The sequence below is a fragment of the Triticum aestivum genome, chromosome 4B, assembly GCF_018294505.1.
Source record: "Triticum aestivum cultivar Chinese Spring chromosome 4B, IWGSC CS RefSeq v2.1, whole genome shotgun sequence".
In the NCBI taxonomy this organism is placed as follows: domain Eukaryota; kingdom Viridiplantae; phylum Streptophyta; class Magnoliopsida; order Poales; family Poaceae; genus Triticum; species Triticum aestivum.
This window is the reverse complement of record NC_057804.1, coordinates 34,910,710-34,933,498: the sequence shown is the minus strand read 5'-3', so window position 1 is coordinate 34,933,498 and position 22,789 is coordinate 34,910,710. Positions and strand designations below refer to the sequence as shown.

Below are 22,789 nucleotides of genomic sequence, written 5' to 3'. Positions count from 1 at the left end.
TCCGTCCAACGGAGGTGAAGGAGAGTACCTCGTCCATCCAAGTGGAAGCTTCTACCTCACGACAAGGTGAACCAAGAGTAGATACGGAAGCATCCACAAGTGGGACACACCAAGATGAAGAAAACAAGGAAGTGCATCAAGATGAACGTCAACAACCTCCTTCTCCACCACGACAAGAGAACGACAACGCCAACAATGAAGAAGGCCAAGAAGAAGAAGATGATGAAGAAGATGTTCAACGAAGACCTAAGCAAAAGCTATCACGAGTTCGAGCAAGAATAGCTAAAGATCATCCCGTCGAGCAAATCTACAATGACATTCAAACCGGGAGAATCACTCGCTCTAAAACTCGTTTGGCTAACTTTTGTGAAAACTATTCTTTCATCTCTAGCATTGAACCTATGAAGGTTGAAGAAGCATTAGAAGATCCGGACTGGATAAATGCTATGCATGAAGAGCTACACAATTTTGAGAGGAACCAAGTTTGGACATTGGTTGAGAAGCCCGACAACAACCACAACATCATCGGTACCAAATGGGTGTTTCGCAACAAGCAAGATGAAGATGACAAGTAGTTCGCAACAAAGCACATCTCGTCGCCCAAGGCTACACACAAGTCGAAGGTATGGACTATGGTGAGACTTACGCCCCCGTTGCTAGACTTGAGTCCATCCGCATCTTACTTGCCTATGCTAATCACCATGATATCTCCTTGTACCAAATGGACATTAAAAGTGCTTTTCTAAAGGGACATTTACACCTGTGCCCCTAACTCGAACCCACTACTCAGATTTACCCCTAATTTTCAGGTATGCTCAGTTTTGCCCCTCTGCCGTTAGTGTCACTTATAAAAATGCCCTTCCGAGCCGTTACCGTCTAGTCAAAGGGCGTTGACCGCTATCTGGGTGTTTCTTGGACATTTTGCCCTTGTCTCCATGTGCCACTTACATGCGGGACCCACTTTAAAAACAAAAGGAAAAAACTCTTTCTCTCACCCCTCTCTTTATACCACTTACATGTGGGGTCAACCAATAAAAATATGAAGGTTAGACCAGTCAAGTCAAATTTGACTTTGGGGGCCCACATTTCATTGTCTCTTAATATGTTTTAACTGTTTTAGTTAGAAGAGGGCCCAAGAGTCAGCGGCCCACTTAACAAGAGGGTGTGTTAGTCTAAACAAATTTTTAACCACGGCACACTTCAACTCCGGCGTGCGCTGAAGGCACGACGGCGACGTGCGGGATGATGCCAGAGTGGCTCGGGGCTGCAGAGCAGGCCTGCGATGCTGCGGCGGAAGGCCGAAGTGAGCTGAGGTCGCCGAAGCATGTAGGATGGTCGGAAGAACATGGAGCAGTGAGCTCAAGCAGCAGCGGCGGCTGGCGGGGCACGGTGCGAGATGGTTAGAGGGTGCGAGGGCTCGGAAAAAAGGCGCAAAAGGAGCATATGCTCACCTGCAACATGACAGGGTAGTCACGGACGACGGGGAGATTTTACAGCGGCGACTTGGACCTCGGCGGTGGCTGCCGGAGCATGCAATCGTGGGACATGAACGACACAGGCTCAATACTCGAATCCCTCGCGCCATGAGCATTCAATCGAGCTCCTGCACATTTCCCCTCAACCAATTTGGGTCTTATCCCTCTCCTTCCTCATCTCTGGCGATGAGCGCTGCCGGCCGTCCGAGGTCGATGTCGTCACTTCCGGCGTGGCCTCTACAAATCTTGGCACTAAGATCCCCTTCTAGAGCTTCTTCTTCCTTTGCGCTAGTCAATTTTGTGTTTAGTAGGTCCCCAGTGAGCTCCCCGCGACAACCATCGCCGTCCATCGCTGGACTCTGTCGGGGACTGGATCTAGTGGCCTCCTGTGCGCCCAACTGGCGCGAATCGACGCGCGATGGTGCGCGCAACACTACCACTCTAGTGAGCCTGCTACTAGAAACTGCCGTGTGTTACTGATCAACACCGCCGGTGTTCCCAGCACGCCGGAGTTGAGAGAGGGAGACAGGTAGGGAAGAGAGAGAATAGAGTTTATATATATATATATATTTATTTATTTATTTTGGTTGACCCCACGTGTAAGTGATCCAAACAGAGGGATGAGAGAAAAGAGTTTTTTGCCTTTTGTTTTATTTTTTTCCAAGGGCAAAAATGTCCAGTAGACGCCCAGAAAACGGTCAACGCCCTTTGACTGGACGGTAACGGCTCGGAGGGGTATTTCTATAAGTGGCACTAACGGCAGAGGGGCAAAACTGAGCATACCCGAAAATTAGGGGCAAAACTGAGTAGTGGGTTCGAGTTAGGGGCAGAACTGGAATTGGCCCTTTTCTAAATGGTGAAATAGAGGAGGAAGTTTATGTTAAGCAACCTCCCGGCTTTGTCAATCCTAAGAAACCCAATCATGTTTACAAACTTCACAAAGCTCTTTATGGTCTTAAACAAGCTCCTAGAGCATGGTATAAATGCTTGACCAAGATCCTTATTAAAAAGGCTTTGAAATTGGGAAAATTGATTCTACTCTTTTTACTAAAAGGGTTAATGGTGAACTATTTGTGTGCCAAATCTATGTTGATGATATTATATTTGGTTCAACTAACCCTCATTTCAGTGAAAAGTTTGAGAAGCTAATGTCGGAGAAGTTTGAGATGTCTATGATGAGTGAACTCAAATTCTTTCTTGGGTTGCAAATCAAGCAAACTAAGGAAGGTACTTTTGTCTCTCAAACAAAGTACACCAAGGACTTATTCAAGAAGTTCAATATGCAAGAATGCAAAGGTATGACTACACCCATGCCTACTAGTGGACATCTTGACTTAACCAAAGATGATGAACCGGTTGATCAAAAGGTTTATCGCTCTATGATTGGTTCATTGTTATATCTATGTGCTTCATGTCCCGATATTATGCTAAGTGTGTGCATGTGTGCACGATATCAAGCTGATCCTAAAGAATGTCATCTTAAGGCCGTGAAAAGGATAGTGAGATACTTAATCCATACACCAAATTTTGGCATTTGGTATCCTAAGAGGGCCTCTTTCGATCTTGTTGGCTACTCCGACTCGGACTATGCCGGAGACAAGGTTGATAGAAAGTCCACTTCAGGTACTTGTCAATTTCTTGGTAGATCTCTTGTGTCTTGGTCCTCCAAGAAACAAAACTCAGTATCCTTATCCACTGCCGAAGCGGAATACATTGCCGCTGGTTCATGTTGTGCTCAATTACTTTGGATGACCCAAACTCTTAAAGATTATGGGATATATGTGAAACATGTTCCATTGCTTTGTGATAATGAAAGTGCTATCAAAATTGGTCATAATCTTGTGCAACATTCTCGAACTAAGCATATTGAAGTTCGTCATCATTTCATTCGAGATCGTGTTGCTAAGGGTGACATTGATCTTAAGCATGTTCGCACCGAAAAGCAATTAGTGGATATATTCACTAAACCTCTTGATGAGAAAGTGTTTTGCAGGTTAAGAGGAGAATTGAACATCATTGATGCTTCAAACTTGGAGTAGATACTCCATTGGATACATGCAAGACATGAGCTTATGCCTAATCCTTGATATCTCTCTTATGATGAAAATATTATGTCTTGGATATATTTGTATCTTGCGTGTTATCTAACCCATGTAGGTACTTGGTTGAATCAAATTCCATGAGGTTGTAACCTACTCATATCTTGAGCAATCTCTACATCACCAAGTCTCTACACAAAGGTGGTTGAAGACAAGGAAGCACGAAACCATTCAAACATATCCTTTGACAAATCCTATGTTGAGCTTCATGATTGTCATTGTTGGATACACAAGTGCTCTTCCTTCCACGAACTAACCCATGTAGGTAGATGGACTCAAATTCCAAGTGGTGCTCCAAATTCTTGATAAGCTACATCACCCTTGAGCAACCCACACAAGTTCAACTACATGGACAACACCACCAACCAAGGTATGTTATTCCATCTTAGAGAAGCTTTACTCCAAGTCATGAGATAAAGCAACTTGACAAGATGAGAATACATCAAGATGCTTAAATGAAAAATGGCAACCCCATTTTGAGCTTAAACGATGAGTATGACCTATGATCAAGTGATCTCACTTGACTCCTAAGTCAATATACTCTAACATAGGTGACTTTGTCGCCCACCATCTCTAGATGAAGTTCTCTTATGTTCCTTTCTATGTTTTTGCATTCGTCTCATGCATATTTGTTTCCCCTTTCAAAAAAAACTTCATCTAGATTTCTTTCTGTTTGCTCTGCATTTTCTGCATCTAATTCCTTGCAAATCTTTGTGATATCTTATTAGTCTAGTGAGTTGAGGTGACAAGTGTTTTCCTTGCGATGAACTCGGTTACACCGATTTGTTACTTTCGGTCCAACCGAAAAACTTTCGGTACCACCGAAGCCTACACCTTGGTGCCACCGATTTCACAACAGGAAAAACAGTTTGCCACTTATTCTGTGTTTCTTCTGATCCAGCTCCACTCAATGAATCTTGTCCTCTACAAGCATCACATTTTTATCAGTGCTTTATGTTGTGACTGAAGGATCAAACCCATTCACGACAAATTCCAGAGGGGGACAGAGAGATCACATCTTTATCAAGCCCTTCTTGGAAATTGATGTCAAAGGGGGAGAGAGAGTTCACATCAAAGCTTATCATTTAGAGAGAGCACATCAGAGAGAGAGTATCACCTTCTCAGGCGGGAGAGAGATCTCCAGGGGGAGAGAATACTAGTAGAAAGTATTTCTCAAGGATCCCAGATGCTTGGTGTTCAAGAGGAGAGATGACACATGTCTTCTTGAGGGGAAAGGCATGTTCATATGTGCTTATTTGCATTAGTTTGCATTAGCTTTGTTCATTTATATCTTTTAGCTCTGATTTTTTGTTCCCTATCTTCTCCCAGTATCCCATGCTAGATTCAGGGGGAGCAAGACATCTAAGGGAAAGAAATCATCTAAATTCATTGCATATCTTTACTCTTGGGGACATGTCTAATCCAATGTAGTACCTAGTACTCACTCTCTACATGTCATCCCAGTCTTGGTATTCTTGTGGTTTCTTTTGTTTGCTCTGGCTAGTAGATGTATCTATGTTATCTAACCTTGTTTACGCAGGTTCATTTCATCCTAAGCCAACTCAAGACTACAAGGTAAGTATATGCATGACAATCATGTGTATGAGGAATTCTTGCTGATGTACATACTGTTTGCAAGAAGGACTCATGGGCATGAAGGTATTTCCTTTGATATTTTTTTGCTCTGATGCATATGGCCAAGATACATGTAACACATTGCCTGCTCTATCATGGTTATGCTCTCACATGCTTCTATATTTCATATTCACATGATTGCATACATGTAGGGGGAGCCTATGCTTGTTACATGTCTTTCCAAAGCTTTACTTGTTGTTCTTTATATCTTTACTAAAGCTTTGATGTATGTTGTCATCAATTACCAAAAAGGGGGAGATTGCAAGCACAAGTGCTCCCTAGGTGGTTTTGGTAATTAATGTCAACATATCTCTTGTTGGACTAACACTTTTATCTAGTATGTTTCAGATAAGTTCAACAATGGAGTGGCATGGACTAAAGGATGTGGGAACTCCTTCAAGATGCTAAGGACAAAGGATTGGCTCAAGCTTCAAGCTCAAGACTCTTCATTTTACATTTTAGTGATCCAAGATCACATTGAGTCTATAGGAAAAGCCAATACTATCAAGGAGGGATGAGGTGTTGCTTAATGAGCCTCTTGCTTCAAGTGCTTAGTGATATGCTCCAAATACCCTCAACTACTTTCACACTTCCACATATGTCCTAAACCTAAAGTCAAACTCGGCCCCACTGATTCTTTCTATCCGGCGCCACCGAGTATTTGATGTCTTAGCCACTGCCACAAACCCTAGGCAAATCGGTCTCACTGATAGGGATCTCGGTCTCACCGAGATGGGATTGTAATCTCTGTGTATGTCCATTATCAAAATCGGTCTCACCGAGTTTGAGCAATCGGTACTACCGAGATTACAATGCAAACTTTCTGGTTGACTCATTACCAAAATCGGTCCCGCCGAGTTTGATAATCGGTCCAACCGAGTTTGCCTGACCAACTCTCTGGAAAGCTTATTACCAAAATCGGTCTTACCGAGTTTGTGTAATCGGTCTTACCGAGATTACGTTATGCCCTAACCCTAACCATATCGGTCCTACTGAGTTGCATTTCGGTCCCATCGAAAATCCTAACGGTCACTAGATTTGCTAAATCGGTCCGACCGAGTTTGATGATTCGGTCCCACCAAGTTTGGCAAATTGTGTGTAACGGTTAGATTTTGTGTGGAGGCTATATATACCCCTCCACCTCCTCTTCATTCGTGGAGAGAGCCATCGGAATGAACCTACACTTCCAGCATCCTATTTCTGAGAGAGAACTACCTACTCATGTGTTGAGGCCAAGATATTCCATTCCTACCATATGAATCTTGATCTCTAGCCTTCCCCAAGTTGCTTTCCACTCAAACCCTCTTTACACAAGATCCAAATCCTATGAGAGAGAGTTGAGTGTTGGGGAGACTATCATTTGAAGCACAAGATCAAGGAGTTCATCATCAACGCACCATTTGTTACTTCTTGGAGAGTGGTGTCTCCTAGATTGGCTAGTTGTCACTTGGGAGCCTCCGACAAGATTGTGGAGTTGAACCAAGGAGTTTGTAAGGGCAAGGAGATCGCCTACTTCCTGAAGATCTACCGCTAGTGAGGCAAGTCCTTCGTGGGCGATGGCCATGGTGGGATAGACAAGGTTGCTTCTTCGTGGACCCTTCGTGGGTGGAGCCCTCCATGGACTCGCGCAACCGTTACCCTTCGTGGGTTGAAGTCTGCATCAACGTGGATGTATGATAGCACCACCTATCGGAAGCACGCCAAAAACATCCATGTCTCCAATTGCGTTTGAATCCTCCAAACCCTTCCCTTTACATTCTTGCAAGTTGCATGCTTTACTTTCCGCTGCTCATATACTCTTTGCATGCTTGCTTGATATGTGTTGTGAATGTTAAACTTGTGCCTAAACTCCACTTAAACTTTAAAGAGCTTAAAAACTGCAACTTTGGTACTTAGTGTCTAATCACCCCCCTCTAGACACCTCTTCTCAAGGTCCTATACGCACAGATCGGGACCCCCTACCCAAGATCCGCCGGTTTTGACACCGACATTGGTGCTTTCATTGAGAGTTCCTCTATGTCGTCGCTGCTGGGTTTGATGGCGCCTTCAATCGTCAACAACACGGTCCAGGGGGAGACTTTTCTCCTCGGACAAATCTTTGTGTTCGGCGGCTTCGCACAGCGGGCCAATTCGCTTGGCCATCTGGAGCAGATCGATAGCTACGCCCCCGGCCACCAGGTCAGGTTCAGAAACTTGAACTACACAGCGGATATTCGCGGAGACTTGATCTTCGACGGATTTGCGCCCGCGCCAGGAGCACCAAACAATCACGATGAGCACGGCTTAGACCTGCTGTCGGACGAAACTCGGGATATAACCCCTACAGTAGCCTCGGATCTAAATCCGGAACAGATTGCGTTGCCTAAGGACGGAGGGGTGGACCCCGCCCTGCAGGCCGCACACTCATCGGCGATGGAGCCGAACACATGTCTCACCTCTGTGGAGGCCTGTAACCCCGGGCCCTCGTACTCGTATCTGGTTGTTGGCTCCGGTCCGCACACCCTCGAGCGAGCCGAGCCAGGCCGGGATCCGGTAATGGAGTTTACCGCTGCGGACATCTTCCAGCACTCGCCCTTTGGCGACATGCTGAACTCATTAAAGTCTCTCTCTTTGTCAGGAGGCTCAGGGCCAAACTATGTCCGGCTTGAGCGGGAAGCAGGCGACGAAGGAATTCGCTGCCCACCCACCACCCACTTCATCGCCATGATCGATGATTTAACCGACGTGCTAGACTTCGAATCCAAAGACATCGACGGTATGGACGACGATGTAGGAGAATTACAGGAGCCACCGCTCATAGGGCGGTGGACGGCCACCTCCTCATACGATATATACATGGTGGACACTCCGAAGGAAACCAATGGCGACGAGGCAATGGAGGATAACCCCAGGAGGAAAAGCAAAGCATGGGCGTCTTCGACGCCACTCCAAGCCCCGCTACATCAACATCGGCCCCGGAGATGAAAGCAATCCGGATGGTGCCAAAGAGGAATACAGCCCTGATCAGCCTACCTTCAAGCAGGCCGGACCGGTCACGATGAGATACTTGGAGAGGGACAACTATACACCCCCCTCCGAAGACGAGGTAAGCCTCGGCAATGACGAATTCGGCGTGCCTGAAGATCCAGTGGAGCAAGTTCGCTTCAAGCGACGGCTCATGGCCATGGCAAGGAGCCTGCAAAGGAAGCAAGAACAGCTTAAAGCTGACCAAGACTTGCCAGTGGATAGGTGGACCAAGGTACTGGCCACTGAAAAGTACGGACTCAACAGCCCCAACAAAGGGCATACACGGCACAACTGGCTACCCAAACCTAAGCAGGAGAACCCAAGGCACACACCCCGACATCCACACATCATTACGGTCCAAGACAGTAAGAAGGATACACGAAGAGGCACCCTCAAGACTCAGCGCAATGGTCATAAACGTCAAGTCAAGGAAGCTGGTGCCAAGTCCAGCAACTCCCAGTCCGGTCAACGGACAAAGAGCAGCTGAAGCCTATTCGGCCCGAGCCACATACTCGACCAACCCTGTGAAATTCATGGTACTCCTAGAAGAACGGCAAAGAATACCAATAGAGAATGCCGGATCCTCAAAACAAAGCGGTTGGTCGTGTGCCAGAAACAATGAGGGGAGGCGTCTAGTCCAGAGACCCCCCAGAGCATAAAAGTACGGCCGATCGCCCCCAATCACACCAACCACAGCAATTTAATTGTCGTACCCCTAGACCTAGTAGTCCGGGGGCTCCATAACACATAAAGCCCCCGCGGGTATGAAACCACAAATAACATCTTCTCAAAAGATGCCAGGTGCAAAGGCCAAGTTTATTGGCCCGCCACTCTAACGGTTGTTTTTGGATCACCAACAAATGCCACGCCAAAGAATAATTCTTCGGCACCTTCCCCTCATGCGGTAATGTACCGTATGCTAACGGGATGAACCACATTGACTAGATTCCACGTGGTAAACCATTAGGCCAACACCGTGGGATATAATCACACTTATAGGCAAGGCCGAACCCCGCCCTTAGAGCGGAAATCATACAGCTGCCAGAACAGCGAGTTGTGCATGCCTATCAAAATTTTGATATGACGGCCAACTATCCGGACACCCACTGAGGAGTCCGCGCTACTTCACGGTATAACGACTGGGTCCACCAGGGTCCGATCAGGAACCCTTGGACCAACCACAAGAGGACGTTCAGCTGCCTCCAGGCATTTTCTTTTACAAACTAACTTTGACGCAAAACAGGATTGGCGGCGTGGAATCAGCCCGGACACACAATGGAAAGAACATGCAGGTAGAAGTCAATTCAGATTTACTCTTGATCCACTCACAACCCCCTCTAGTCCGGCCATCACAGGTTCCGCCAAAAACACCTCTTTTCATACATAGTACTCATATACATAAACAGATCATCCTACTACAATGCGTAGACTTAAATAACACTTACCGGTCGTCGTTTATTGCTGATGTCTCTTTGCCAAAAAATGGCAGCCACGCTTCGTGTTACGCCCGGTTATGCCAGGGGCTTCACAGTACGACAATAAAGTCCGACCACCTTTCCGGTCGCTCGGCACCCCGAACTTATAGCACCATATGCATCATCTCCTAATCATGTCTTGGGTCATTGGTTGGGTTTGCCCGGCTCCCATGTTTTGGTACCTTACGTTCCGTTCTATCGGCTAAGGTAGCGCTGGGAGCACTACTGCGATTGTGTCCCGGTTCTGTCGGAGGAGCACCTCAGTAGAGAAAGCCGAAAACCAACTATCATGATGCAGCGAGAGCTGGTCAGCTATTCGAGAGGTTGTAAAATCCTTAAAGATTTATTCCGCGCAACGCCATTATAAATGCAGAGTGCGACGGATCGGGCTTCTAATCAGGCGCCAATAGAGCCCCTAGTTCGGCCTTCCGAACACTAGGGGTTGCGCCGACCATACTCGAATTCCTATGGCTAAGTGAGAGTAATAAAGCCTTATAGTCCGATTGCCTGGTTCATGGTGAGAAACACCTCCTTAAAAGGACCCAACTATGGGATAAAGAGCGTTCACATATACCCCGAACACCCCCGTATTCTTTTTACATGGGGGCAGAAGCCGACGACTGGCCAATTCTCAGGATTTACATACAATAAACAGCCGCATAGGAAGAACATATGTTCAAACAAAACAAGCAATATATAATAAAAATGCCATCATCCCATATTACAAAAAGCGGCACGAATGCCCTCAGGGAAATATAATGTCTTTGGTACACTTATCCACCGCAAGGTGGGCCCCCTTCAGTACACCTTCATAGTACAGCTCGGGCTTGCGGTGCTCCTTACCCTCCGGCGGCCCCTCAGTCATCAGCTTCTCCGCGTCAAGCTTCCCCCGATGCACTTTCGCACGGGCGAACACCATGCGCGCACCTTCTATACAGACTAATCACTTGATAGCATCAAGCAGAGGACATGCGCCCATAATCCACTTGACGAGTCCGAAGTAACTGCTTGGAATTGGCTCCGCAGGCCACAGCCGGACAACCAAGTCCTTCATGGCTAGTTCGGCCGCCTGGTGCAGTTCGACCAGCTGCTTCAGCTGATCGATAAAAGGCACCGGATAGTTCGGCGCCAAATACTGCGACCAGAAGTTCCTCTCCGCGGACTTCTTCTCCTCGGTCCGGTAAAATTGGGCAGCATCTGATATGCTGCAAGGCAAATCTGCAAACGCCCCTGCAAAAACAAAGAATTCAGCTTGTCGCTTAAGAGTTCTCCCCACTATGATGTAAAAATGGCCATGAATACAACAGGCCTTACCAGTCGCAACTTTCTGGGCCTCCTGAATGTCCCGTAAGCACCTCGGGCTTCTTCCCGAGCATCTTCCGCGGCTTGGAGAGCTTGGGCGAGCTCGGATTCTTTCCCTATTAGACTCTGCTCCAAGCCCTCGCTTTTCTTCACAACCTCCTGGAGCTCCCGCTCAGTTGTGATGACCCTGGCCTCGTGTTTTTCATGAAGGGCCTGCTCAGCGGCAGCCTTCTCATTGGCATCAGCCACAGCCTTCTTTAGTGCCTCATATTCGGCACTCTCTCCTAGGGCATACAACAAAAAACTTTTCAATAGGCACAATTACTCATTCGTGCCTAATGCAAGACCATGTTTCAACATACCTTGCTTATCCTCCAATTGCTTCTTCACACGGCCAAGTTCTTCCTCGGCCCGTTCCAGGCTCTGCTTCAATTCAGACAATTCCGCATTATGAGCGGACGTCTTCTCCGCACACGCCTGTTTTCAAACAAAGAGGTACACGTCATTAACAAAAGATTTGATCCCCTGCCCGGCTCTCTCTCTTTCGCTTGACAGTGTATTAGGGGCTCCTACTCATATTATGATGATTCCTCAAAGGTTTCTTAGGAAACATACCTCAAAGGCCTTTATAAGGCCAAGGCAGGACTCGTTCAGCCCGCTCTCGGCAGACTGAATCTTTTCAACCACCGCACCCATGAGGGTCCGATGTTCATCGACGATAGACGCGTTCTTTAACGCTGTCGACAGACTGCCTGGCAACTCTGCTTGGACAGAGGTTGCCGGCGGAGTAGGCAAGCCTACCACTGACGAAGGTGGCTGCTCGCCCGATCCGGGAGCCTTAGAGGTCCCTGGACCTTGTCCGGCTGTGGGCCAAACCCAAGATCGCCCTCGCTGACGGCACACTCAGGGGCCATCGTTCCCGTGTGTCCGGCTCTAGTGATATGCCCCCCTGGTCTGGGTCCCATTGAGACGACACCTCAGTGTCGCGCCTGGACTCTGGGGAAGGGGCCTCTGGAGGCGTCTCGCTCACCAAGGCGTCCAAGCTCAGCGAATCCTCCGATGAGGACCGTCCGGCGCGAGCCCTTGCCGAACTGTGCAAAATATGGCAACAATTAAAACTACTATACCCAAAAACAATCCCGGACGCATATGCGTGTTCAGGTTTCGTATACTTACGACTTCTCCAGGGGTTGGGCCCTGGGATCCCACTCCGGGCTGCTATCGGCGGCCATGGTGGATGCCTCTCGGAGGGAACCTTCCCCCTCTTGGGTGATCCGGCCTCCAGGGATGTAGAGGCCGTCCTTTTCTTCCCCCCCCCCCACCAGAGTGAGGCTCGTCCTCCTCTACTTCCTCCTCTTCGTCTTCAGAAGAAGGATCGTCGCTGGAGTCTTCGGATTTGGCATCCGAAGCCTCGCGGCGACGGAGGCCACTCCGGGTCTTCTTGACCTTCTTGGAGGCCTCTTTCTTTGGCGCCTCGTAAGGCGCTGGGACCAACATCTTCGTCAGAAGAGGTCCGGCTGGTTCCTCTGGCAGTGGGGCCGAACAATGTATCCGCTCCACCTTTTTATCCATCCCTGGGGTCATAATAGAGCACGATAAAAATGTCTCCCTCGGGACATGCCAACTAAAGCCTGGGTGGACAGAGCGTGGCTATAACTTACCGGGCTTGCAGAATGGGATAAGTGGTACCCACGGTCCTCGGCGGAGCCCAGCCATGATTTGCCGGACTTAAAGATCACCTTCCAGATATCCTCATGGGAGGAATCGTAGAGCTCCCGGAGGGTTTGGTGCTTGGTTGGGTCGTACTCCCACAAATGGCAAGCTCGGCGCTGGCAAGGGAGAACCAGGCGAACTAACATCACTTGGACTACATCGACGAGCTCGATGTCCTTGTCGACCATACTCTGAACGCGTGTCTGGAGCAATGACAGCTCATCAGACGAGAACCAGTTCGGGCCCTTCTTGGGACAGGACGTGAGCCACAGTGGGGCTCCGGATCTGAACTCAGGAGTTGCGGCCCACTTTTTGCCGCGTGGTTCGGTGATATAGAACCACTATTGCTGCCACTCCTTGACGGAGTTGTTGAAGGCACACGTCGGCCAAACGACCTTGGGCATCTTGCTCACCATGGCGCGGCCGCACTCGGCATGCTCGCCATTCACCACCTTGGGCTTCACATTGAAGATCTTCAGCCATAGGCCGAAGTGAGGCGAAATTCGGAGAAAAGCCTCGCACACGACGATAACGTCGAGATATTGAGGGAAGAGTTGGGAGAAAGATCATGAAAATCAATCCCATAGTGATACATGACCCCGCGAACAAATGGATGAAGGGAAAAACCGAGCCCACGGACAAATTGAGGAAGAAACACGACTCTCTCGTGGGGCTCCGGAGTAGGGACAATCTCTCCCGCCGGTGGAAGGCGATGGTCGGTCTTCTTGGCCAGGTACCCGGCCTCTCGGAGCCTCTTGATGTCCTTCTCTTGGACGGTAGAGGCCATCCATTTGCCTCCTGCTCCGGATCCGGACATCTTCGAAAAACCCTCTCTTCGATGGAAAGGAGGAAGGCTTGGGTGCTAGAGCTCGAACAGTGGGGAATGGACTAGCGGAAGGAGGAGGTGTGGGTAAAGAGGAAGAGACCTTATCTCTTTATAGAGACGTTGAAATCTTTTTTGCACCTCCCCACTTGCCTGGTGGAACCCGCTCGTTCCCCACCCACCACGATTAGCGGTGCGGTTAGATTACCCATGCCCGTATTGATGAGAATCCCACGATAAGGGGACACGGTCTCTGCTTTGACAAGACGTGTCAAAGAAACTGCCTCGCAATATGCGTTGTGGCTGGTTGAAGGAAAACAGTTCGAATACTGACCCAACCGTAATGACATGTCATGTTGTCTAAAAAAGTTGTCACCAGATTGCGTTTGTGAAATATCATTCTCTCTACAGCGGTATATGAAGATCATTTTGTGGATCCGGACACATTCAAGTGTTCGATAATTACTTTGGAGTATTCGGAGCAGGAACCCGCCTTGCAATGCCGAAGACAAGACTGCGCGCCGGACTCATCGTCATTGAAGCCTAGTTCAGGGGCTACTGAGGGAGTCCTGGATTAGGGGGTATCCGGACAGTCGGACTATATACATCGTCCGGACTATTGAAGCGTGAAGGTACAAGACTCAAGACTTTGGCCCGTGTCCGGGTGGGACTCTCCTTTGCGTGGAAGACAAGCTTGGCGATCCAGATATTGTGTTTCCTTCCTTGTAACCGACTCCATGTAAACCCTAGCCCTCTCCGGTGTCTATATAAACCGGAGAGGTTGGTCCTTAGAAGGCCGATCACAATTACAATCATACCATCATAGGCTAGCTCTTAGGGTTTGGACTCTACGTTCTCGTGGTAGATCTACTCTTGTACTACTCATATCTTCAATATTAATCAAGCAGGAAGTAGGGTTTTACCTCCATCGAGAGGGCCCGAACCTGGGTAAACATTGTGTCCCTTGCTTCCTGTTACCATCAGCCTAGACGCACAGATCGGGACCCCCTACCCGAGATCCGCCGGTTTTGACACCGACACTCGGGTCTGTGCTTCTGTCACTCACGCCACCCACTATAAGCAAATCATGAACATATTGCAAGCCCTACAGCGGGGATCCCTCATGTTTGCGCGACAAGGAGAGCACCATAGGACAACACCAATAATAAAACATGCAACTCACACCAATCATAGCAATTCATCAATCACCGATAGGACAACAAAAATCTACTCAGACATCATAGGATGGCAACACATCATTGGATAATAATATGAAGCATAAAGCACCATGTTTAAGTAGAGGTTACAGCGGGTTGCGGGAGAGTGAACCGCTGAATATGGATGGGGGAAGGTGATGGATATGTTGGTGAAGATGGCGGAGGTGTTGGTGTAGATCGCGGTGATGATGATGGCCCCTGGCGGCGTTCCAGCGCCACCAGAAGCAAGGGGGAGAGAGTCCCCCTTCTTCTTCTTCTTCCTTGACCTTCTCCCTGGATGGGAGAAGGGTTTTCCCTCTGGTCCTTGGCTCCCATGGCGTGGGAGGGGCGAGAGCCCCTCCGAGATTGGATATGTCTCTCTGTCTCTCTCTGTTTCTGCGTTCCCTGATTCTGCCCTCTCACCATTTCTTTTATATCCGGAGATCCGTAACTCCGATTGGATTGAAACCTTCGCCCAGATCTTTTTCCAAAAATTAGATTTCTTGCGTCCAAAGAAAGGCATCAACCGCCTTACGAGGAGCCCACGAGGGTGGGAGGCGCGCCCACCTGGAGTGGGCGTGGGCCCCTGTCTCGTGGCCACCTCGGGCACCGTCTCGCGTTGATTTTACTTCCCAAAAATCACAAATATTCCAAAATAATTCTCCATCCGTTTATCCCATTTGGACTCCGTTTGATATGGGGTTTCTGCGAAACATAAAACATGCAACAGACATGAACTGGCACTGGGCACTGGATCAATATATTAGTCCTAAAAATAATATAAAAAGTTGCCAAAAGTATATGAAAGTTGAATAATATTGGCATGGAACAATCAAAAATTATAAATACGACGGAGACGTATCAGTGCCTCGGGCTCGAGGGCCATCATATCCAAGGCGGAGCGCGGCAAGGCAACAGGCGCAGTACGACAGGCGCAATGCCGGTCGCCGTTACGTGTTCCCCAAGGCCGACCTGACGCCGAAATGGGTCTGCAACAACTCGGACCTTCCCGCCGCGTGGGCACTCGATTGTTCCGTCACCACCACGGAGACGACCGCCAGGCATAGCCGTCGCCTTGACGACGAGCTTGCCAAAATCAACGATGAGCGCTCACTTAGCGACTACTCCGCCCACGCCGCCAGGTCTTCGCCGCGTCGTCGACAGTGGCCAAGGCGGCCCTCCGCACTGAGCAGCAGGAGGTGCAACGGCTCCTCCGCGAGCGGCGGGCAGTTGCTGGACAAGACTGTCGCAGCCCTCCAGCACCCTTGCATCGCTGGAGGGACGACGACGACACAGACAGTGACGGCAGTGCGGCAGGACAGGGCGGTCACGCGTACAAGGTGGTCATCCAACATATGGTTTAGAATTTTTTATATAGTTTTTAGTGGAACGGTCGAAATATCACCCGTTTTATGTAAATTATATCCGAACTTTAATAAAATCCGTAGTGTTTACATGAACTTTGCCCGGTCTGTTGAAACCCGGCTTGAAATGTATACGGGTAGCGTTGGATCGCCGGTTTCCGCATCAGTGTCCGTGAACTGGTCTCATCTACCAGCAGACGGGTGCCGAAACAAATTTGCATATCAGCGTTGGAGATACCCTGAAGGCCGAGTTTGCAATCAGAAGAGATTACTAAAAGTCATTTCCAACTCAAATTGATCCCTTATTTGGCACGATGCGTGCTCTTAACCACGACCACCTGCCCCACATCTGAAAAGCAAAGGAAATCGGGCACGATGCGTGCTACCAAACGAACTCGAGACGAGACCCATTCCATTTCTATGACTTATTACGAACAGCCCGGTCGACCGTTCACTCGCTTTCCACGCCGTGAAACTACCAGTCCGCGATTTCTTTTCCAACGGTACGTAGGTCTGCCGTGAAATGAACCTACCTAGCCATCAGCTCTCTAGAGATTGATTCTTACGGAGACGTTCAAGCAGACCTCACGCGTGATGCAGGCCTCCCGTTGACTGAAGCAGGATCTAGCAGCAAAGGTCTCCCCATGTCGAAATGATCTTCTCCATTCCAGCTTATCCATCGTCTTCAAACGTCACTATGGATACGTGCATGAAGACTTTCCAGCTAAAACCGGCAAGGTCAAGCAGACTTTCCAGCGCACTGGAGCCACAGTTGTCGCCGTTGAACCCTTGCATAGATCTGAAACATCTAACACCAAATCTGGCCACATGACAATAAACTCTAACTTCACCGCCCCAAGGAGACGGCAGGAATCTACGCCAGAGCTCCGTCGACTACGTCCAGGCGGATGAACTCGAGGATCGAAGCCCGATAGACAATCTCGAATAAGAAGAGAAGCATTCGTCCAAGCGACGCTTGCAAGGACTAAAAAACCCTAATAAACTGCTAACCAGAGTGGAGGCACAGGGATTAGAAAATTCTCTGCCATTGGTCGCCAGAGCGGCAGACAGAAGGAAGGTAAATCCACAGGCTCCCCGATTTAGTCTGGTTGGGAGAGCTTGCCCTTGTCACCTAGAGTCAGGAGAGGAAACAAGAGGGTCATGCGCCTTTTTGAAGTTTGCTACGCAAAACTGAAAAAACGTGGGAACCCTAGCAACGCTCCTGCGGGCGTCCGGGAGGCAACCCTAGCGCCGCCGCCGCCACCCCCTCCTTCTCTCCCTCCTCCCTCGTCGCCGCCAGGGGCACGAGCGGGCGAAGCCCGGTCGTAGCCGGCGGTGGCGGGGCCCTTTCGTCTCCTTGCGCAGGAGGTGCGTCGCGGGCCGGATCTCGCCGGCTGGGATTTTGTGCTCGATGCCGGGCGCAGCGGTGCGGCGACGCTCCGGAGTAGGCCGGCGACGGCGGCGTGGCGTCGGGCAACGGGCGGCATGATGGTGGTGCAGGTCGGTGGGTGGTGTCGGCGGCGGTTGCCTCGCAGCAGCGCCTCGGCGCCACGTATGGCGCTGCGGGTCGCGGGCGGCCGCTCTCGCTGTGGATCTCTGGTGGAGGGACGGCGCGACAGCGGTGGAGGTGGGCGGCCCCGTCCAGCCGGGCCCTTGCGGCTGGACGGTGGCGGTCGGCGCGGGAGGGCCTCCCTGGTGACCTCTCATGGCTGCGGCGTCGGCGGTTCCGTGCTCTCTCCTCCTCGGCAGCGGGCAGTGGCCAGCACTCTCTTGCGGATCTGGGCGTTCAGCTTCGGGGGCGAGTCAGGGGTCTCGGTGGGGGGATGGGAGCTGGTAGGAGGGACGGGTGCGCCGTTGCGTGCCCCGTCGCCAGCGCAGAGGTACCGGTCATGGCCGGAGGCCGCTCCTCCTCCTCCCCCTTCCCCTGGCCGACTGGGCACGGTTCCTCTTGAGGCAGTGGTCGGCGGCGGTTCTGAGGTGGTTGGGCTCGTCGATCTTGTCCAAGGCGTTGCCTTTGGGGCTTCTCGAGGTGGTCCGGTGGCGGGACGGCGGCCCTGGCGGTGGGAGTCGCGTTGGTCGTAGGCGGACTGTGTGACTCGGATGTGGGCGAGCAACCATGGCTGCTTGGGTGGCATGGCTGCAGGTGGTTGGCGGACCGGGGATGCGGCGGAAGGGTGGAGCACCGGGGTTCATCACTTACCTGTCCGTGCATGGGTCGACTGTGGCGGCGTTCGCGGACGTCGTGTTCCTCCTTGCAGGCTCCATCGTGGTGCTCCCACTCCACACTTCCAGCTCCGGGTGAAAACCTGATCTATGGATCGGACGATGGCGACGGTCTATGGCCGTGCCCTTCTTGAAGGCATCGTCTTGGAGCCCTCGGTCCAGGGCCGGTCCTGAGATTTTGGGGGCCCGGGGCAAAAATAAAACTTGGGACCTTTTATTATCCAAAATTATAATCATTATGTGCATGCTTAGTTATTTTTTTAAAAATCAACTCAAAAAAGTTAATTTTTTAAACATGAATTGCTCTTTTTTTTTAATCATGGAGTGCAAAACCAGCTTGCGACCTAGTTCCAGGATCTAATTATATATTGTTATATTAATTATTTCTCACTTTTGTTAAGATTTTGACAGGGAAGTTTCATCCATTGTATATTTCATCATAGTTTGGCAAACAAAAGTAATTTGAGCTCCTCGGCATAGCTGGAATAACTTTATAATTTGCAACACTAAAAATTAATTTTGCCACCTAATAATATTGAATCGACCATGAATCCTCCAATTAATTTAAGCTTGGCTATCATCATCGTTCCATAGATTCTACACATCCTCTGCCCTCGTCTTTCATCGATATCCAACACAACCAGATTAATTAGTCAGAAGGATTGCCATACAAAAATTAGTCAGACGGGCATCCTAGTCTTCTCCGCTAATTCACTATCTCCAAATTCTGCCACTAAAAAATCACATATCAATCTATCTAGCTTTGTTGGATGATGCATCAGGAAGATGCTAACCTGATCAATCTGTAGTTTCTGCCTGCCAGGGCCGGTGGTATTGTTACTCCTTTCCATAGTGATAGAACATGAAATTACTCGATCCGCCATTGGAGGAGGAACCATCGGGGGAGGGATCTGCGGGAGGAGGCTTTGTCGGCGGCGGGGTCGCACATGGACTTGCGGGACTTGAGGAGTCGTGCGTGATATCGCTCATATCGTCATGCGCGGACCTATGCGAGGGCAAACAGAAGTTCCACCAATTTAGCGAATCGCTGATTTACTTGCCCACATGTAATGTTAGCATGTACAGGTCTGTTGCATCAAAATTTGCCTAGAATCATTTTTCCTCATGGGCCTGATACAGAGAACACACATACGTGGGGCCCCCTTTTCGGGGGGCCGGGGCGGCCGCCCACCCTGCCCCCCCCCCCCCCCCCCCCCCCCCCCCAAGGGACGGGCCTGCCTCGGTCCGGCGTTGTACTTCTTCCTGGAGGATCTCTCTCTTGTTGGTGGTCTTCGTCGGCTGCAAACGGTTCTTTTTGCTCATTTTGCTGATACTTGATAGTCGTTGAGGTTGTGTATCGGTGCTCGGCATTCTTGTACCTTGCCTTGGATTGTGTTTAGCGTGCATTTGTATCGGTTGCTTGGATGTAAGTATTGGTGCTTTATATATAAAGTAGGGGAAACCTTTTTTCGTCAAAACGTAGGTACAGGGAAAACACATAAATGAATTTGAATTTGCTTAATCGCATCACAAGAAAAGCAAATGTTTTTTTTTCAAGAGGTTGGGATGTGGATGATAAATTTCCAATAGAATGAACAATGATGATCTCGCGCTGTGCCTCTGTCCCTACTTTTCAACAAGGCATGCCCATTATTGAGCCGGTCAAAGCTTCAAAGCTTTCTTGAGCCGGTGGGCAGGAACTTACAATCTGGGACTTTGTCTAGACACCTTCGGTCTCCTATAAGATAGACCTCCACTCCATTCGCTCTCCCATCCAATCTCAGTTTCCAGGGAAAACCAAGAGGAGAGACGAAGGTAGACGACGATGGCGGTGTCGGTGGAGCTGACGAAGGAGTACGGCTACGTGGTGCTCACCGTGGTGGCCTACGCCTTCCTCAACTTCTGGATGAGCTTCCAGGTCGGCGCCGCCCGCAAGAAGTAGGTGTTCCTTTCTCCATTGATTTGCCCATTTTTGCTCGGGAGAATTTGATCTTGGAGCTTGACGATCCTGCGCCGCTGCTTGTTCTTGCAGGTACAAGGTGTTCTACCCCACCATGTACGCCACCGAGGCCGAGAACAAGGATGCCAAGCCCTTCAACTGCGTCCAGGTCTGTCCCCATCGCCCTCTCCGTCCGCTGATTTCGAACACGAGTTAGCTAAAAAATTCTCCTGGACTTGTGTTGTGGCGCTGCAGAGGGGGCACCAGAACTCGGTTGAGATGATGCCGCTCTTCTTCACCACGCTGCTGCTCGGTGGCCTGCAGCACCCGGTCATCGCCGCCGCGCTGGGGCTCCTCTACACCGTCGCCAGATTCTTCTACTTCAAGGGCTATACCACCGGCGTCCGGGAAAGCCGCCACAAGCTTGGGTATGTTTGCTTTTCGGTCAGCGCTGATTCAGATGATGATGGCGTCCAAATCGAGTAAATTGCAAAAAAACACCACAATTGTGCAAATGTCATCAAACACCCACCAAAATGCATGTTTTCCGGTGGTTTTTTTCTGAAGCATTAAAAATTTCAACCCAATTGTGATGGTTTTTTGCAATTTGCTCCGTCTAAATCAAATCACCGTGTGGACGTGAAGCAATAGAGACCCACTTGATTTCCAGCATGTTATACTACTAGTTTCTTAGGAAATTCTCAGTCTTGGGAATTTTACATGCCATTTGATTTCGTTGATATATGATCCTAGTACTTCCTTCGATCCTTTTTAATTTGCATATGAGTCTTGACCGGAGTCAAATCATCTCTACTTTGATCAAGCATATGGAAAAAAGTATCAACATTCACAATGTCAAATCAATATTGATCCCTTTTAGTCTGCATATGAGTTTTGACCGGAGTCAAAGTATCTTTACTTTGACCAAACATATGGAGAAAAGTATCAATATTCACAATGCCAAATCAATATTGTTAGCTTCTTTATGAAATGTAGTTTCATAGTATACATGACATTGTAGATGTTGATATTTTTTAATATAAATTTGGTCAAACTCTACAATGTTTGACTTGACCAAAATCTAATACGCAAAGTAAAAAAAACGAAGGGAGTATTAGTGAACCACACTCAACTCATTAATGCGGTGAGTAGGTCGGAACAGTCCTGTAGGTAAACCTTGGCAGGTATGTGGAGATTCATTCTTATCTCAAAAGAAAAAAGGAGAGATGGAGATCCATTCGCATTGCATCATAAAGTAGGACCATGATTTTTTTTAATTTTTTTTGAAACCCTCAAAGTTTATTGCTCATCAAACGAGTTACATCATGTTGTACAACGGGCAACAAGAACGAGGGTGGATCACCATCCCAAATTAAATTTAACTTAAGAGCATAAGAATTTTTTGCCCATTGATGGGCATGATAATTGTATGTGATGTTGCAATCCTACCTAAGCTTCTGTCCTATGTCAACCACTCCGGTTTCATGCGTGGTAACTAGGAGCAAAGTCGTGAGCTCTGAATTGAGTGTGAGAAATGGTTGACTTGAACCAAATTTGCAGCTTATGATGCCGAATAACACGACCAAATGACAACTGCTAGAAGGATTTCATTCCCTTTTTTGTCCAGTCAGTTCCCATTTGTCGTCGAAACGGTTTTGATCTTACCGATTTCTTTTTTGCTTTGGTTAACTCTGCAGGGGTCTCAACTACCCAGCAATATTCGGACTGATCATATGCACGGCGTCGTTCGGCATCAACCTTATCATCAGGGAGGCGATTTAAGGTTTCGGACTGATGTGTCTAACTTGATAGGCGTTGTGACTCGAGTCATTTAGACGCGGTGGTGGTGTCTTTTATAGTGTCCAAAAATGTGTGTGCGTCTGTTTTACTCTTCAGAGAATAAGCATGGATGGAGACGGTTTGTAACATCGAGGTTTTAGGTTTTGCAGTACGGTTCCATAAATCTCCTTGCCAGTTTCCTTGTGCGACATCTGAGGACCATGTTATGCTCGTTGTTATCTCCGGTCAGTTTTGACGTTGATGTTGTATGCAGGACCGGCCCTAGGCCATGGTAGAAGGTGCGGCGGCCTAGGGCCCATCTTAAATAAGGGCCCAATATATCTACATTCTTAAATAAATTACAGAAAATATTATTTGCGGAACAAAAAATCAACAAGGGGCATATGCCCCCTTCCTCAGCTCACTTCATCAGGTTGTATTTATTTAATAATTATTTATAGTTGAGTATATTATAATCATTATTTACATCATATAATCACATATAGATGATGTATTCAGAGTTTATTTGCGAACTAAAATTATTATTTTTAAGTTTATGCCTTTATATTGTTCTTGATATACATATTTATTGTTACAAGTATATATGATACTACTTTGTTAATGTTTATTGCGCCTTAATCACACTAGGGTCTCCATAATGCTAGGTCCAGTCCGGGTTGTATGCATTTGTTTTTGATACAATTTTAAGCCTCCAGTGTGTGTCAGTTCACAAGAGAAGTACAGGCATGCTCACCGTTGG

The 22,789-nt window shown here is 48.7% G+C and overlaps 1 protein-coding gene across 1 annotated transcript; it reads left to right on the top strand.

Annotated features, from left to right (window-relative positions):
- Positions 1-20,010: 20,010 nt before the first annotated feature.
- Positions 20,011-22,424, top strand: LOC123090839 (microsomal glutathione S-transferase 3). Its single transcript, XM_044512190.1, has 4 exons — positions 20,011-20,249; positions 20,344-20,419; positions 20,506-20,678; positions 21,948-22,424. The coding sequence occupies exons 1-4, from the start codon at positions 20,137-20,139 to the stop codon at positions 22,030-22,032; spliced, it is 447 nt and encodes a 148-aa protein (XP_044368125.1). The 5' UTR covers positions 20,011-20,136; the 3' UTR covers positions 22,033-22,424.
- Positions 22,425-22,789: the final 365 nt, after the last annotated feature.

What these genes read in the sequence shown, in the direction of transcription:
- LOC123090839 (XM_044512190.1), top strand. Translation starts at nt 20,137, where the DNA reads ATGGCGGTGTCGGTGGAGCTGACGAAGGAGTACGGCTACGTGGTGCTC. An exon ending in AGCCCTTCAACTGCGTCCAG is followed by an intron (nt 20,420 to 20,505) that starts GTCTGTCCCCAT and finishes GTGGCGCTGCAG; the next exon opens with AGGGGGCACCAGAACTCGGT. An exon ending in GAAAGCCGCCACAAGCTTGG is followed by an intron (nt 20,679 to 21,947) that starts GTATGTTTGCTT and finishes TTAACTCTGCAG; the next exon opens with GGGTCTCAACTACCCAGCAA.